The following is a 19,342-nucleotide window of genomic DNA, read 5'->3' as shown; positions in this document are numbered from 1 at the left end:
GACACTAAAAATTAAGATGAATTAAAAGAGGTGAAATGTTCTGTGTCTTTGTTTTTTCCATGTATATACATTTAAAATAATTTATTTTGAACTTTCTTCTGTGTTAAATAAAATCACTCTAGAAACTTTGTTCTGGTGATTTAATCAAAACCATGCTGGGAACCTGTGCCTCAAAAGAAACCCAAACAGGTGTTTTGATTGTCTATCGATTTGTGTGTACCTTCTCTCCCAGCATGCTAGCACCAGGGTGCCTGATTTATAGGGCATGGAAAATTATGCAACACTGTATCATTCTCAGGGACCAGTTTCCAGAAAATAAATAACTTGGCATGTGTTCAAGGACAGAAGTTGACAGACTGAATGTGTAAATTATTGCCTTTTCTATATGGTTACAAATAGAAGAATGTGATCACCTTATCCTATACATGATGCCTTCATTAATCTGTGTGTGTGTGTGTGTGTGTGTGTGTGTGTGTGTGTGTGTGTGTGTCAGATAAACTTATATACAAGAAAAAGAGTACAGGAAAAAATAAACAGATAAAGGGGAATAAACTCGAAAAAAAAAAAAGAGAGAAAAATATACCTGCAAACAGTACAAGAAAAACCTCTGGTTTCCATTTCTTGGAGCTCATTTTGATGAACATCATTTTATATGGTCATGTGCACATTACTATTGAGACACTGTGAATTTTCTTGGATGAAGGAACAATCTAATTCCAATGTGTTCCTAAATAGTCATTCTTCTCTCATAAAATGTCTTCAGCATTTCAGGATCTTTTTCTATACCGCCAGAATCAAAGTACCACACTTGTTAACTAAGTTTTAATCAAGACTGTCTTCTGGCATATTGGTTTAATTTGTCCTTTCTTTAAAAAGAATATAGCCATCAGGTTTTGAAAAAGGGAGTAAAGATGTAGTAATAGGTGTGGAAGGTTTTCGGTTTAGTGATATATCCCACAGATCTATGAACTGCTGTCAAGCTAAACTACAGGACAATTCCACCACCTTCATTTCATTATAGAAAGGTAGAAATGAGGGCTCAAAATTAGATGTTTCTTCTGATATTCTTTTTGTTACATTAATGTGAAAATGGTGTAATTATCACAGATGTAACAACCTTTGGCTCCTATAGTTAAGCTTAATTACCTTTCCTGCTTCCTTTCAAACAAATGTTTCTCTATCCTCATAAGGTCTTTCTTATTGATTAATATGATTGCAATTTATTATATGATGCTCTTATTCTTTTATCATTGTATTACCAGACAAATCTCCTACCATGTTCCTTCAGTAAATTCATTAGAAAAGACACTGTGTGTGTCCTTATAATTATATCCCCAGGGTAGAAAGTATTATATGAAACATATGTTTTATTAAGAAAAGATCTATTGACTGAGTAATGCAAGGAATAATGTCTGATTAATAGTACTAAACACTGTTGATTAAGTATTGGAAAATATGAGTTTGTTTTAATTATGAAATGCCTTTGTGTTGTCATAAGTGACAAAACAGTCACAGGTATGTAAGTAATTTATTCCAGGATACACTCTTTTTATATATTTATAAATTTTTCATATATATAAATTTTATATATGATGTATATATGAATTTTATACTGCCATTAAAATGTAACTATGCCATTTTTTCGAGAAATAAAGCTGGAAAATAGCATACTGGGTGAAATATACTAGACCTAAGAAGAAAAAGAGTACATGGTCTCTCTCTTTCTCTCTGTCTCTTTCGTTGTTGATCATGGTGCTTGCACTCAGGGCCTGGATGACACCCTGACTTAGTCTGTTCAAGGCTAGCACTCTATCATTTTGATGTACAGCTCCACCTCCAGTTTTCTAACTGCTAATTGGATGTAAGTGTCTCACAATCTTTCCTGCCTGGACTGACTTCAAACTGGGATCCTCAAATCTCAGCCTCCTAAGTAGCTAGGATTAGACACATGAGCCACCAGTTCCTGGCTCATATGTAGATCTCAGACTCAAAATTCAACCTTTTATGTAAATACACACAAGGGAATATAGGTGTATACTCAATTAAGTTTATTAAAATATAGCATATGCAGGAGTGACACTCCATGGATTAAACCTTTCAGACAACAGGTAATTAAATAAAAAATTTAAAAATATAGAAACTCTGAAATAAATTAGAACGTGGGGTAGTGGGAAAGGAGATGAAAGAGAAAGGAAAGAGTAGATAAACACAGTGAGAATACTCAATGTAGGTACACAGTAAGGACACTGAGGGTGTGAAATGAGTCTGGGGGATGGAGGCAGACAGAATGGGAAAGAATGATGGAAGGAGTGACTCTGATCAAGAAACAGTGAACACATACATGGACCTTTCTAATGTTTGTTTGAAGTTCAGAAAATGAAAAGCTAAATAAACCCTAGAAAATGGATCAGGGTGGAAAATGGTAGCTGGAGATATTGAGGAAATCATAAAGTTACATAGGTAGTCATTCAGATTCTAAGTGAAATAAAATCTTAGTCATGCTAACTGAGACTTGAGTATATTATTTCACTCATACTTTGTGACTAATGGACTGCCAAGTGTGACTAATTTACAACTACCTCAGTGAATACTTGTTCTGGAAATAATTGGGTTTCAACCTGTCAGACAGAATGACAACACCAGACAAATCACATACAACAGACAAGGGAATCTTATCTAAAATACACTTAGAACTCAAAAAATTAAGTTCCCCAATAACAAATCCTCAAAGAAACAATTGCTCCATTAATAAGTGGGCTAAAGACTTAGAGACTCCTCTGAAGAGGAAATGAGAAGGGCTAATAGGCTTATGAAGAAGTGCTCAACATCACTGGCCATAAATAAATGCAAAACAAAATAACATTTAGATTCCACCTCACCCCAGTATGAATGGAATGGCCTTTATCAAGAAAACCAATAACAACAGACACTGGAGGGGATGTGGCCAGAAGGGAACCCTACCAGACTGTTGTGGGAGTATAAACTTGCTCAACCACTCTGGAAAGTAGTACGGAGGTTCCTCAAAAGCTAAACATAGATCTCCCCTAGGATATAGCAACCCCACTTTTGGGAATTTACCCAAAGAATCACCAAAAAGGCTTCAAACTTTTAGGAACAATGATATATTTCAACTTCATTATCTTAGTTATGGAGTGGTTGCATTTAAGAGCTGTAACATATGGAATAAAAGTGACACGTTTTGAACATTGTTACCCATTTGCTTGTTTTTCTCCCACTTTCCCTCCCCCCAATAAATGTACTAACTGTAATGGGGTCCCCCCCAAGGGAGGGACCACAATGTAATGGCATCCAAGGGGTGTTGGAAATCCCCCATCCCTCCAAGAGTCTACCACTCAGAGACAGTCTCAAGTAAAAAGATGGATTTATTGGGGGAAGTAAAAAGTATACTGACCGGCCAGGGTCATGGCCCAGACTTGGGAGCTGGGACCACGACCTGTGAAAAGAAGGCTAGTGGGCCAAGGCAGCAGCTGGAACCACATGTCCCAGGCCACGCTTGGGGTTGGGGTTGGGTTATAAAGGCAAATACCACATGATCAAGCCTGCCACACCCAGGTGGCCATCGAGGTTACAACACTTACAGAGCATGCCAGGTCACACGCAGGTGGCCAATGGAGCTACAGTCTCATAGTAACTGTTTAAACTCATTTTAGTTAGGCTTGGTGCATGGATTTGGTGGGGCTCACATGATGTAAGTGGATACGCCTACTCAGGGGAGAGCACAGGTTTAACCTTGAGCTTTCCACTACTCAGGTGGTTAAGCAGTTTACACAATCTTATCACAATGAAAGGAAACTTCCCTGGATGGGGCAGGGGAGATCTTAGTGAAGTTGGAGTAGGCTTCTGCTCTCTTTAACTAATCTGAGATGGAGTCAATCCAACATCCATCAACAGCCAATGATGGTGCTGGACAGATCTGAAACTCCACATTACACTCATTACCTTACATATGTAACAGTAAGCCCTCTATATATCACCTTGACCAAAAAAAATGGCATTTGTCAACTTCTACTTTCACAATGTTTTATAAAATAATGAAGGCATCATTCAGTTAATGACTGAAAGAAAAACAGAAAAGGGAATGTTGAAGAACTATCAGCAAAGTTATTAGAGCTGGGCAAGAAAATTCATTAAACAGGAAACGGACTGTTATGCCCAAATTTCGGGGTCCCCAAAGACTACCAAGGAGGTGAAAGCCACTGTAATCACATGAGAGTCTTTATTGCAAGCTTGAGCCTGGGCTCACTATTGTCACAGTCACCGAAACAGCGGGTCTGAATTGGGAGCCCAACCCACCATTCAACAGGGTTATTACAGGGTTTTGGGGAACATCCCATGAGTCACATCATCACACAGAAAATCATGTCACACTGCGGGAAAATCATAAAATAATCCTTAACTATGATTGGCCTAATCAATGGCGGGAACAGGCCTGGTGATGGTGATTGGCTAGCTTATGGGGTTCAAAATGATTGGTTTAGACAAATGATCTGGGTCGCAAGGGTGTTGATTAACTTTTGAAAGGCCAAACAGGAGTGACTCTAGGATCTGACACCATCTCTGCCATCCAAGCAGCGGCTTACTGGCTCTGGATGCTCCATCACTTTTGTCCCAGGAGGAGTGACTTTCCACTGGACTTGGACTCAGGGCCTGAATGCTGCCCCCAGCTCTCCAGCTCAAGACTAGCACCCTACCACTTTGAGCTCCACACAACTCTGTTCCCAGCACTCTGCTAGCTGCTTAGAGACAAGTCTCTCACAGGAACCTTTCTCTGCCCGGGCTGGCTTCGAACCGCAGATTTCAGATCAGTGAGTCTTACAAGAGGCCACTTTATTCCAATTAGAAGCAACAAGGTGGTCTACAAAGAAGTAGTTTTTAAGCATGCTCTCTTACCTGGAACTTATTAAGGGCCAGTATTAGATCTTGACAAACTTGTAGGAATCACCTGTGCTTCTCTGTGGGCCTGCTGGAAACTGTTACAAAAAACCTACAAAGAAGCTGGAATGGCAATTAAACATTTTGGTAGCCATAATTCTCCTTTTCTCACTATGCAATAATTATTTAGGACAATTTTACTTCCAAATTTCTTATCTAGAAATGTATTCTTGACTTCCAAAGCCTTTTTAACACTAACACAACACTTTAGCTTTTATCTGCATCGGAAAAACTGAAGCTCACAGGCATTCTGAAACCAGGTGCCGCCCTTTGCCTATGGGCTGCTTGTTTCAAAAGAGCCTCTTTTTTTTTTCTTCAGTCCCAGTTACTGCATGGCATGAACACCTTTGAATTTTTCCTTAATGTAAGAATTACAATTAGAAATACTTATCCATTCAGCTTTCCAATATATTAGTGAGAAACATTGGCCCACTTTGCCTTTTCTTCCTACATACATAGAGTTAATGAGAGTTTACTTCTATCCCATTAGTTTAATATATATATATATATATATATATATCCTTTTAAATCCAAATTTCTGACACTTAGCTCTGATTTTTTTTTAATTTTAATTAAAGAACCCTGAGAAATACTTTTTTAACTCTAGTTCCTCTTTAAAACAATGCAATAATACCTTTAAAGCATTTGTTAATGCCCAAACTTGATGACCATTTGAATTTAAACTTAAACTTAGTTTTGGATCATACTGCAGTCTTGAACATGTTCACACTCACACATGCACACACACACACACACATTTTCAAAAGATCTTAAAGCATGCTGAATAAGCATCGGCTGTACATTTTAAGACAAAAACCTTTGACTAATGATTTTAGCATTCTCCAGCCTCATTTTCCAGGGCTTGATAGTTTTAGTAAAACATTTAGTCTTAGTAAAACATTTTAGCACACCAAATAATTTTCTGCTTAAGAAGGCTGGGTGGGGGTCCCCCTAGAGTTCTTTTTTGCGAGCACTCTCACTGATTGACTGATTGTGGGCTGTCACCTGTACATCTTTCCAGAGAGCTAAAGTCAAGTCCAGGAGTGGAAGGAGCGTTCCCCATCATATGATTGTCAGTCAGGCACAGCGCAAGAAAGAAACACAAAAATAATCACAGGCACAAAGACCAGACAACACTTACAGACAGACTTAGGGAGCCGCAGCTTACAGGTTCGACTGTCTCTCCTGCCCCAGTGAGGGGGCAGACCACACAGTCTCACTGTGCCTCTCCTGCCCCTGTGAGGGGGCAGACCACACAGTCTCACTGTGTCTCTCCTGCCCCTGTGAGGAGGCAGACCACACAGTCTTGAGGCTCTCTCTCTCCTGTTCCTGTGTAGGAGCGGACCAGACAACCCCAAATATAGAGTGGACTGGACAGGCGCCTGTTAGAAGGGCCTCCTGGTCCAGTCCTTCAGGTTCAGGGTGGTAGTGGGAAGGCTGAGCCCCCTGTGGAGGGCTTGAGGTGTTCCCCAAGTCCTCCAGGACTGCCCATACGAGTGTGTCCACTCCAGCTGGTCCTTCACTACCTACAGGTTCAGATTCAGGCGGCTGGCCAAAACAGAAAACAAAACTACAAATCACACAGACACAGACACACAGAATGAACAGCGCTATTTTCTTACCTTCAGAGTCTGGGGTCTCGGGGGTCTCTGGGGCCATCCGGACGAAACCCCAAATGTTGTGCCAAGTCGCAAGACCACCACCAAGAAGACCACCAAGACTCAGACATTCCGAAATACAATAGCAAGGCAAGACTTTATTTAAGCGAACTGCAACTTGGGCCTCGTCCTACCCACCGACACAGCGGAGGTCAGGAGGAAGCCCCGAGCTGTGATTACACAGGGCTAATAAAGGCAAAGAACAAAGTTACAGCAATCAGGTGTTCAAGTAAGCAAGATTACGACATGGGCACAAATCTGATTGGCTCAGGGCTCAAGACATTCTGGGGGCGGTTAGAGTTAAGCATTCCTAGCAGTTAGAGTTCTTGACTGGCTGGGCCCTAATAAGCTTGTCCTGGGTCTGCTCACAGGGCCTGCTTATCTCAGGTTCACGTGGTAAAGTGGGGCCTGACTTCAAAGTCTGGCACTTCAGACATGTTCTGTAGTTATTCCAGGAAGCCTCAGGCCCAAGCTACAACATAGAGGTGTGATGGCTGCTCAGGTTCTTCATGACAAATTTCCAGAGTTTTGAATCTGAGTGATCATTGAGATAAATTTATAAAGAGAAATAAGAAAGAAAATGAAAAGGAGAAGAGAAGAAAGGAAGACAAGAAGGGTTGAAAATAGTAGCAACAGTAATAAAGCTGTAATAGAGATCCTGAGATTATATTTTGAGGTGCCAGACTTTGAAGTCAGGCCCCACCACATGAACCCCATTTTAGAATCGAACCCTGAGCCAATCAGATTCGTACCTGTGTTCTAATCTTGCTTGCACAGCTGATTGTTGTAACCTTGTTCTTGGCCTTTATAAGCCCTGTGTAATCACAGCTCGGGGCTCCCTCCTAACCTCCGCTGTGTCGGTGGGTAGGACGAGGCCAGAGTTGGCAGCTCGTTAAATAAAGCCTTGCCTTGCTTTTGCATTTCGGAGTGTCTGAATCTCGGTGGTCTTCTTGGGGGTGGTCTTGCGACTTGGCACAACATTTGGGGGCTCGTCCGGGATAGCTCCAGAGACCCTGAGATCCCAGACTCCGAAGGTAAGAAAACAGCGCTGTTCATTTGTCTTGTCCTGTAATTTGTCTGTCTGTCTGTTTTGCTTTTTGCTTATACTTGTAGGGCACGAGTCAGTTTGGTTTTTGGCCGGAACTGACCAGGAGGGCCTCCCAAACGAGACTCAACCCGCCCACCTTGTACTTGGGTCTGCTCCTTCCGCACCCTTGCAGGAGGTTGTGGGCCAACTCGGGTCCACTCCTTCTTGCAGGAGGTTGTGGGCCGACTCGGGTCCATTCCTTCTGCACCCTTGTAGGAGGTTGTGGGCCAGCTTGGGAGATCTCCAACTCGTAGCTTTTCTTGTTCTCAGGCCTGTGTGTTTTCCTCCTTTTGTTAATTGTTTTGTTTTTTGTAGCCTTTTGGACTGAACATCTGATCAGAGCTATGGATAACGTTCTATCTTGAGGACCTCCATCTAGCCCCCTAGACTTGATCCTAGCTCACTGGAGGGAGGTTAAGGAAGCTCACTGGAGGGAGGTTAAGGGAGCTCAGAACCAAGGTGTGGCCCTTAAGAAGGAAAAGTGGATCACCCTGTGCAAGTCAGAATTGTCCACCTTTGAGGAAATTGAGGGAGCTTTGACATAGGTAAGATCAGGACTTTGCAACGCCTAATCTACACCCCTCGTTTGGGCCATCTAGAGAAATTGTACTCACCTATCCTCCAGGGAGGAAGCACGGAGGAGGAAATGTTTCCCGCTCCATACTCCCCACCCCAGTTAACTCTACAAGAGGAGGACTCTGAGGAAAATTTTTCAGCTGTGCCCTCCGCTCCGGAGGGTCCTGCCCAGTCAACTCGCCGGCGCCGACAGCCCAGGACACGGACGCATCAGCCCCAAGTCCAAGTCCTGACCCGCAGCCGCCGACAGAGTGGACGTAGGGCCAGCCCAAGCCACCCACAGGTGGCAGGGAGTGACCTCACCATGCCGCGCTGTCATCTCTGTGTTGTTTGTAAGTCTAACAGTCTCTTTTGTGTCACTAGAGACATGCAAAACAGAGGTACAGAGACTATTCTTGTAAGAAATGGTGACAGGTCCTTTGGTTACTACATTGGGCCCTACTGGCCCATGCCTTACCTCTATGTCATCCCCTAGACATGCAAGCCATTGAAATGGACAGAATGGAGCCATGATTGGCTCCCAAGGTACCAAAAAGAAAAAGGGGGAAATGAGGTGCCAGACTTTGAAGTCAGGCCCCACCACGTGAACCCCATTTTAGAATCGAATCCTGAGCCAATCAGATTCGTACCTGTGTTCTAATCTTGCTTGCACAGCTGATTGTTGTAACCTTGTTCTTGGCCTTTATAAGCCCTGTGTAATCACAGCTCGGGGCTCCCTCCCCGAGGACGAGGACCGAGTTGGCAGCTCGTTAAATAAAGCCTTGCCTTGCTTTTGCATTTCGGAGTGTCTGAATCTCGGTGGTCTTCTTGGGGGTGGTCTTGCGACTTGGCACAACATATTTTATATAATCCCGAGATTGAATTATATTTTCAAGGTGCAAAAGTGATTACTGAGTTAGTACACTGAGGAGAACCTGCAGATATAAGTGAAGGAGAAATGTGTAGTTTTTGCATTGGATAGGATTTTATAATTAAAACAGACATTATTTCCATAGAATCTCATGTTTACACACACTAAGTAAGTACTCTATGAGTAACTTGTGCAAGAAATGCATTTCAAATGATTAGTCCATAGTGTGATGCAAGGCGTTGTAACATATATTAGAAAAATATAAAAACAAGTAAGGGAGCTTACCCTTTAAGTTTTTATTCAAAAAGAATCCAGATAATACATATATCCTAATCTAGTTATTGAATTTTTGTAAGTTGAATATTTCCCATGTATACAGAACCCAATGAAGAGCCAGACTAAAGCCATTTTGAAGTCAGGCCCCACTTTACCACAGGAACCTGAGATAAGCAGGCCCTGTGAGCAAACCCAGGACAAGCTTATTAGGGCCCAGCCAGTCAAGAACTCTAACTGCTGGGAATGCTTAATTCTAACCGCCCCCAGAATGTCTTGAGCCCTGAGCCAATCAGATTTGTGCCCATGTCGTAATCTTGCTTACTTGAACACCTGATTGCTGTAACTTTTTTTTTTTTTTGCCTTTATAAGCCCTGTGCAATCTCAGCTCGGGGCTTCCTCCTGACCTCCGCTGTGTCGGTGGGCAGGATGAGGCCCGAGTTGTAGCTCGCTTGAATAAAGCCTTGCCTTGTGTTTGCATTTCGGAATGTCTGAGTCTCGGTGGCCTTCTTGGTGGTCTTCTCGCGACTTGGCATAACACCCAAACCATGAAATACAATGTTGTTTACATGCTTAAAGTCTTTCTTACATTTTTATCTATTCACTGTAATCCCAAGTGTTCTTATGGTATGGAAAGGTATAATTAATATAATAGCAAGTTTTAAAAGACAAGGTTATGAAAGACTGACATGGGAAAAATTATGAATTTTAAAATTGCATTTAATTTCCTGGTAACAAATTACTTAGAAATTTTTTGTATCTAGGAGGTCTTTTAGAATGTATTTACATTTTGTGGTGTGGTGTTTTTTAAGTTTATGTCCTGCTTTTTTTTTTCTTTTTGTCAGTAAGGCTTGAACTCAGGGCTGTGAAAAGAACCAAATGAAAGGAACCCCCTTTCTGAGTTCCTAGAAACAGCAGGATTAGACAAGGTAGTTGGCCTAGGGAGGGGCAAACCTAAGCTGAATAACAGGAACCCAAAGCAGCTTGACCTAGAGCTGCTTGACCTTGGCAAAAGAAAGGAATGAGGAAGACTACTCAGTGTAGGGGAAGTTCCAGGAAGAGAAAGATTTAAGGTTAATTAAAATCAGTCACACCCAAAACTAAGAATCATATTGCTTTATTTATCAGAGTTTACCTGAATGGTGATCTCTATTTGTAATCACTAACTGCCAATTCTGCTTCTGTAAGTCTGCTTGCTATCCCATGCACTATCATCTGGTTGTGGTACATATGATTTTTGCCCTGAGATTCTTAACCCATAACCACCTGCGTGTGATACATGTGATTTTTGCCTTCATAACCCTCCTGCAACTGAGGCTCAGGGCTACTCACTCCCAAGTTGAGTGTTCCATAAACGAACCTTGGTTTGAGACAAAGCATGGCCTATCTGTCCCGGCAGAGTTGCTCCATTTTAGGGCCTGGCCAATGTCCCTGAGTATTTTCTCTTAAGGCTAGTACTCTACAACTTCAGGCCAAAGCATCATTTCTGGCTTTCTGGTGGTTCCTTGGAGATAAGAGTCTTACCGACTTTCCCGCCCCAGCTCGATTTGAACTGTGATCCTCAGATCTCAGTGTCCTGAGTGGCTAGGATTATAGACATAAGCCACAGCACCCAGTTCTATTTTTATTTCCATGAATGCAAGTCTAGTTCACGTACTTAGTAGAACATTAAGGATAAGTAACTGTGTTTTATTTGTGATGAATTATATCATAATCTATATGTTTATAGGATTTCTAAAAACTTCATAAATTATATTCCCCAAAAGAAGAAATTGAATTTCAGAACATTGAAGTTACCAACTCAGCATAACATTAATAATTAGAGTCACAGTGTGGGCTGTTTTGTAAAATTATGTTTTTCCACAAAGGAATCTTTTCTGAAGTGAATTCCAGAGTGCCTTTGCCATGATCATGTTTGCATAAATGATCATTATGGAACCATTGCTTTGTTTTGAAAAAATCATCTAGATGGATTTCTTTCCTACAACAAAGAGAATTACCTCATTCTAAATTCCCTATGGACCCCAAGTAGTTCAGATTTGGTATAAGAGTCCAAACACACAGGACTCATAGTATTTCAAAATTCAGAGAACATTTCTTTTTCATGGGTAAGAGGATATTTTCCTCATTTAAATTGTTTTGAAAGTCATAGTGATTTTGTATAGAGTATACATGTGGATATCTACATCTTACAGGAAATATTTTATATTTATTTAGAGTTTTACATTACAAGTTGAATAAGAGTATTCTGAGGCTCTAGAGGAGAAAAGATAAAGATTTTTGCACATATTTCAGTCAATAGATAGACATTGCATTAACATAGCAATGTGATTTGTTTTGTGAATAAAGAAGTTAATCATCCGAGATAAGGGAAATAACAATAGATTTCAATTAGTTCTTGGAGCTATTTTCATTTAACTTCAACAATTCTTTTCTGACATGGTACTTTTAATATTGAGATTATTCCAAAGACTGGATTAGTTAATAGCAACAACAATTGGTTTAAATTTTATGATTAATATATTCTTGGTATCTTTCAGTACATTAAGAGTGGTGCCATCTACTATCATCTCAGGGATCATATTTTCATAGTTCTGGCATGTCATGATGAGATTATCATACATTAAGTAGAAATTGTGAAAAATTGTGAGCTATGAGAGAAATCTAAGTTTGAGTTCTAGCCTATTAAATTGAAATATTTTTCTTTATTTTTTCACTTTTATTCTTATTGTGAAGGTGTTGTACAGAGGGGATGATGCAGATAAAAAGCGCATTTCTTTTTGAATGATGGCACCTCTTACCTTCCTCTCTCCCAGCTTTTCTCTCCCATATTCACTCACAAATTATATAGTTTATTTTCAACATAGTGTCTTGTATCTTTGCATTTGGATTTTTTCCACGTCTTCCATTACTTTTTGAATGGTACAATACTTTCTGATAGTAGAGTAGAATTCTACCATAATTTTTTGATCCATTTGTCCACTGTAAAACATCTTGGTTGATTCCATATCTTAGCTAGATAATCTACGTAAGACCTGGAAAAATATATGACACATCATTATTTTATGTATAAAAAACTAAGTACCAGTGATACATATAATTTAACCAAGTTCAAATTGCTACCCTCTTTTAATGGCTTAATATCACCTAATGGCTTCTTATAATCTTGTGTAATTTATTACTTTAATATTGTCCAAATTTGACCATGTGAGATGATAAACTGATTTTCCATTTAGTTTTTCTATTTTATCAAATGTAATAAAAATTCTAGAATTCATATGTATTTTATTTAACTTAATGTTTAAAAAACTAACCATAAACACAAATGTTTCTAATATCCTAAAATATGCTAATATAAGTAGCTGTTATACATGCATCTTATCTTAATAAACATTGCTAAATAGCTTTATTTTTCTCTGCCATATCTACAGTTTCCATAATGAAATAGATTAACATTCTAATGAGACACAATTTAGAATGAAATATGACTGAGCTCATAAATTGATATTTATTGATTTACATTAAACAAGAAACACATTAGCATTTACTAGCAGATTAAATTGACAAGTCTATTAAAGGAACTTATGTTTAGCTATTACAATATTATTTTGTTCCAGTACTGGGCTTGAACTCATAGTCTTATGGTCTTACTTGGCTTTCTCACTAAAGGCTCTTACCTACCACTTGAACCAGATACACACACACACACACACACACACACACACACACACGTAATATATTAATCTAGAAAGTACATATAAAACCTAAAAGCTTAATAGTTTCTTATTTGAGTCATTCATGGCTCTGTGTTTAAAATAATCTTATTTTATGCTCCTCTTATTTTTTATATGAATAAAATCCAGAGGTCACATTTCATATGCAAATACTCTTCTTGGATAATTAAAAATTTAATTCAATAAAATGTGTTTTCATGCATATAACATAATAGTACCTTGCAATCACCCCCTTGACGATGACAAGTGTAAGTACTTTAATAATTGATTTTCTTTGGTTTGGAGGAGAAGTCATTTGTATAACTTTATGATGACCAGGTGCTAAGCATGTAAATTTTATAAGCAAAAAGAGTATATGTATTGGCCCACATAAGTGCAAAATCCAAGGGATATACTATCCTCAGGCACAGCTGGGTCTAGCACCATAAGTGTTGTCACCAGGACTCAAGTCTCCATCTTGTGGCTCTGTTTCCCTCCACACTGGCTTTCTTTTCTGACTTGTTCATTGAACATGTTCACATACTGGTTTGAGTTTTTCACCTGACAAAGCTAAAGCTTTCTCAGTGAAGAGAGGTTCTCTTCTACAAATCAGTAAGCCTCCCAGGGCAGAGTATCACTGGATAAACTTGAATCAAGATGGGAAGCAACAGGTAAGAGAAACATGAAGGAGTTGTCATTATTAGATGGAATGGATGCTTGGCAACAACAACAAAAAACTGATGTCTAGGATTAGCCGAGATACTGGGAAAGCCTAATCTCTCTGATTTAATATTGAAGTTTAGTGGTGACAGCTAGTGTTCTTTCTTCCTTAATAGTGGAATAATTCTGAAAATACCTTTCAGGGATGTGTCCTGATCTCAGGGAGTCTATCTAAAGTCATTTGGGAAGGAATGATAGTGTCAAAGAGCATACATGGGATAACACCACAGTGTCTGAGCACAAGTGAACTCAGCTGTGTGTGAGAGTGTGTTTGGCATTGCAAAACAGGAAAATGATACACTAGCAAATAGTTCTGTGAGGTTAAGTCAGTTGTAAATGGAATTTAATTTCTTGTTCTCATGTTAGTCTTTTGCCAAATTGAACTGGTACATTATTGTGAATCTGGGTGAATCAATCCCTTTTTAGTTACTGCAGAAGAAATGGACTCTGCTTTCAATGTGTTGTGCTCCTCCTTACCAGTTTGGTAGCTGTCCGAGGTGCTGAATGTGATCGCTCATAGACTTACTTTCTACTGAACAAAAAGAAGCTGCCTGTCAAAAAGTGTACAGCAGTTAGATTAGAAATGTACGCACTGCCTTACTTATGAAACCGTAACCCCTCTGACCAGCACTTTGATAATAAAGAAAAAAATTACAACCATGATAAAAACAAAAAGAAGTGCACAGCAAGGTCCTTCCTATTGTGAAAATTCCCTTCTGGTGCAATGAAGTGTGGATTGCTTCTATCAATACACCCTTGGTGGAATTGGGATATGCATTTCCTTCTCCTGAGATTAATTGAATTAAGAAAAAATAGTATCAGGAACTATATCCAAGAATCAAATATTTCTTTGTGACAAATATATAATTTGTCCTTTGAAAAATTATTTCACTATCTCAGTGATCTTGATTTTCTAATAATTTTGAAATTTCCATAAGAAACACTAAAATTTAGTAAACTATAGTGGTAATTAATTTGAATAGAAATTTAAATCTAAAGACTTTGCAAAAATAAATGAGTTGAGAAAGAGAAACATATTTCATATTACTAAGCTAAATTTTGAAATAAAAGTAAATAATAGAGACTAAAATTTGGCAAAGGAATCATGTATACTTCAAGATAAAATTGTGAACAAGGAATAAGGAAGACAATTGTATCCCTAAAATGAAATCCATTATACTAAATAAAATTAGCCATTTGCTAAAAGACTAGCCATACAATGGTTTTTGCTTAAAACGGCCATCTAGTCAACAATTTAAAAATTAAATCTAATGCACCCTGCTTTCAAGTTATATGTAAATATTTTACAGTAAACCCAATTATACTTCACAATTATATTTACCTGTGAGGTTATTTTGGGTCCTCTTAGTTTAAGAGGCCTGAAATATAAAACCATGAGCTGTGTAAAAAATTAGTATTTCTACCTGGGTATGTGCTTTCCACTCAAAAGTAGTTTTTTTTTATTCAAGTATTCTTATATTTATGCATCCTGGTGAATTTTCAGATTATGTAATACACTAAAAAGGGGTAGGGATTCTTGCAATATTCATTGAACTACATAAAATTAGGTTAATTTGCAAGATTATCAAACAGGATAAAATTAGCTAACAAAGGAAAGAAAATTCTATCTTGGTTACCTTATTAGCTAAAATTAATGTACTTACATCAAATTCTCCATTACAGCTCATCTCATTTCAACCAATGAATTTGAGGAGTCTTAGCAAAGATACAGACAACAAGGACAGAGACAGCAGCTACAGGATACGTCATTTGGAATCAAGAGGTCAAAAGTGCAATGGACAGACTATCATCAGGTTTGGACATATATAGATTTTCTTTAAAGAACATGACTGAAATCACCACGTTTATATTGATGGGTTTCACAGATGATTTTGACCTGAAAGTTGTCTTATTTCTACTGTTTCTTGCAATCTATCTCTTTACACTGATAGGAAATTTGGGACTGGTTGTGCTGGTCATTGGGGATGCCCGTCTCCACAACCCCATGTACTATTTTCTCAGTGTCTTATCATTTTTAGATGCCTGTTATTCTACAGTTGTGACCCCCAAAATGCTGGTCAATTTCTTAGCAGAAGATAAATCCATTTCATTTATTGGATGTGCAACGCAGATGCTTCTCTTTGTGACCTTAGGAACCACAGAATGCTTTCTGTTGGCTGCAATGGCTTATGATCGCTATGTAGCCATCTACAACCCTCTGCTCTACTCAGTGAGCATGTCACCCAGTGTCTATGTGTCCCTCATCATTGCCTCCTATGTTGCTGGAATTGTACATGCTACTATACACACAGTGGCTACTTTTAGTCTCTCTTTTTGTGGATCAAATGAAATCAGTCATGTCTTCTGTGATATTATCCCATTACTAGCTATTTCCTGTTCTGATATTCAAATGAACCAGCTTCTGCTCTTCTACTTTGTGGGTGCTATTGAGATGGTCACTATTCTGATTGTCCTGGTCTCCTATGGTTTCATTCTGTTGGCCATTCTGAGAATGCGTTCAGCTGAAGGGAGGAGAAAAGTGTTCTCCACATGTGGCTCTCACCTAACTGGAGTGTCTATTTATCATGGGACAATTCTCTTCAGTTATATGAGACCAAGTTCAAGCTATGATTCAAACCATGACATGATAGTGTCAATATTTTATACCATTGTGATCCCCATGCTGAATCCTATCATCTATAGTTTGAGAAACAAAGATGTGAAGGAAGCAATGAAAAAATTGTTGAAAGAAGTTAGTAAATGATGCATTGTTTTAGAATTGAGTAATCGAAAAGAAAATATAGTGGATGCCCTTCAAATTTATATGGTTAGAAACTAGATCAGAAATGATCAGAAGTTTGAATTAAGAATGTTCTCATGCACTATTTTTTCAGTTGAAAGGAACTGTATGCCTTGTATGCCAGACACACAGTCTAAAATATATATTTTTGGACATAAATGTTATTGCTGTCAATAGTTGTGTGATTAATTTTCACTTAAGTTAAACTCAGCTCACGTTTTTTGAGTCCTTTACTATAAAACAATGATCACATTGTTCACAGCAATTCCTCAGCACGCATCACACAGTCAATAGTATGTTTTGAAATCATTGTGAAAGAAACCCCATATTTGAATTTTTTCCTTCGTAATATGCCCTCACACACTGATATCCACCATAAGAGTGAACAAGCCATTATTAAAATTCATTCTCCCTTATTAGATTCTTTCCTTGAAATCTTCAATCACTAAAATTGATTGAATTTTTTCTGAAATTATCAGAAGTAAATAAGATTTAACATTTATTAATTATTTTCTTTTGTCTAAAGAAAGAAAAAACTCTAGAGGAGAAACAAGCTTGCACTCATGCAATATTGTATGTATACATGAATATGTATTTGCATGCATATATGAATGATTATCATTATATCTGAGAAATTAATCCAACTTAGGGGATTTCTTTTATGCATGATTTCTGCATAACCACTATTCTTGAAATTAAAAGTAATAACCTTTCATTGCTATCATTCTTCAAATACACATCCATGGAACAAGCATCTAGAATGCTTGTGAATGTACTGCAGTCTCTCTACTACTGCCACTCTCCCCTCTCCACTTCTCTACCAATTAAGTCAGTGTATTAAAGTAGTGAAGGAAAGTTTGTATGTGATGCCATGTGGTTTGTTTTTTTCGTTAATGTTGCTTTCTTTCAAAGTGTTTCAACACTAATGACCATTTCTTGAGAAAGGAATGTGTAAGAGAACACTGAGGAGACCATGCAGTAGCATCTATGTGAACATGACAGATATAAGCAATGAGTCCGTAGATTCAAGGACCAACATTTATACGATTTTCTGTCACTGAGCAATTACAATGTTTTGGGTTTTACTCTTCATCTGATTAAAATCAATTATATTTTTTCATATATAAACCCAATCTACCACTTAACTGCATCATTCTGTTAAATGCTGAGATTAGACTAATAAGTAACCATAAAATTATAGATACCATTAAACATTTTGCCAGTGTAAGTTCATAGAACAGAAAGATAAATCTAAAAAGCCTTTACTGTGTGAAATGGCATAGGCCTTTACTAGATCAGTACACCTTAGCAATTTAGTGACTTGTCACTTCCAATTTCCAAGAATTACAACTGACAAGAAATGAGAATACAAAATTTGAACTCTACATGACAGAGCTATTAAAGGAAAATAAGACATTATGAATAAGACAGAATCCTGAAATAGAAAAATAAAGTCAAAGATTGAAATATTTGTGTAAAAGAATTGAATAAATTTTTGATAGCTTTCAATTGCAGAAATAAATTAACTCCTGAAATAGTATTTATTTTAATCACATAGAAAGCAATGAGGAATGTATTTATATATAATTTTATCTTAAATTGCTAACTTATGAAAGACAAATGTTATAAAATCATACCATGTAGTTACATAGTATTTGTTTGTTATATGATCATTGAATAGATCTACAAAGGGGCTTCAACTAAACATGTCATTGTATGAGTACAATGTGTCTTAACTTTACACATTTTTCAACAAAAAATTTAAATACATGAAAACTAGAACTATCGGCCAACTGTGGATGTTTATAATTATAACACTACCTACCCAAGAAGCAAGGTAATAGTGGTATAAAAGGGTTAGAGTGTGCCAGACAAATTACTAGTGGCCAACATGTAAAACATAACCTAGGCATGGTATGGGCCTAGAATTCCACCTGCACAGCGAATATGTATATGGATAGTCTTTCCCTAGGCCAGTGGTTAGAAACAATAAGATATACACATAAAAATAAATAGTGTAACTTTGGTTGACAAATATTATCAAATGTTAGATGGCTTTTAGTTAATTAAGAAATCTGCAGAAGAGAACATAGGATATGACAGAAATTTTATTTCAACATGTAATATACACATATACATATATTCACAATCATTTACATACAAAAGCATGCACATAACTGTCTCCAATATTTATAATGTGTTTCTTAACACATTTCAATATTTTACAAATGTTCTCTAACCTAGAATATGCTATTTTCTTATCAAGAATACATTGTTCTACATAATGTGGTAACTGATGATTTTTACAAATTTAGCTATTTTTATGATTATGAGTTAAATCTCTTGAAAGTTATCCCTATTATTCATAAAAAGTGCCACAGTAACATCTATGTCCTAACACAAATGATATGCTACATAACATGAAGAGAGGGTAGGAAAGAAAAAAGGAGGAGAATATAGCAGTAGGTACATCATACTTTGAACATTACTTCAGCTTAAAAGCAAATCATATATGGAAATCATACACTTAAGACATTTTGCATGATATATAAATACAGTATGAATGTATAAAATAAAACTCTCATAAATACCAGGGATAATGCACAGAAAAATTAATTCTGGACAAATATAAAGGAAGTATTCATTTTTTTAGAGACACAGGAAATCACCATACCCACGGAAAATGACAAACACAAGTTTAAATGCTTAGAA

At 37.8% G+C, this 19,342-nt stretch overlaps 1 protein-coding gene across 1 annotated transcript; it reads left to right on the top strand.

The window, feature by feature from the left end:
- The first annotated feature begins 15,592 nt into the window (after nt 1-15,592).
- Nucleotides 15,593-16,594, top strand: LOC125361436 (olfactory receptor 5T3-like). Its single transcript, XM_048359920.1, has one exon. It carries the CDS (start codon nt 15,626-15,628, stop codon nt 16,592-16,594), a length of 969 nt encoding a protein of 322 aa, XP_048215877.1. The 5' UTR covers nt 15,593-15,625.
- The last annotated feature ends 2,748 nt before the right edge of the window (nt 16,595-19,342 follow it).

This window comes from Perognathus longimembris, chromosome 13 (genome assembly GCF_023159225.1).
Source record: "Perognathus longimembris pacificus isolate PPM17 chromosome 13, ASM2315922v1, whole genome shotgun sequence".
Lineage (NCBI taxonomy): Eukaryota > Metazoa > Chordata > Mammalia > Rodentia > Heteromyidae > Perognathus > Perognathus longimembris.
This window is presented reverse-complemented; position numbering and strand designations above follow the sequence as displayed.

What these genes read in the sequence shown, in the direction of transcription:
- LOC125361436 (XM_048359920.1), top strand. Translation starts at nt 15,626, where the DNA reads ATGGACAGACTATCATCAGGTTTGGACATATATAGATTTTCTTTAAAG.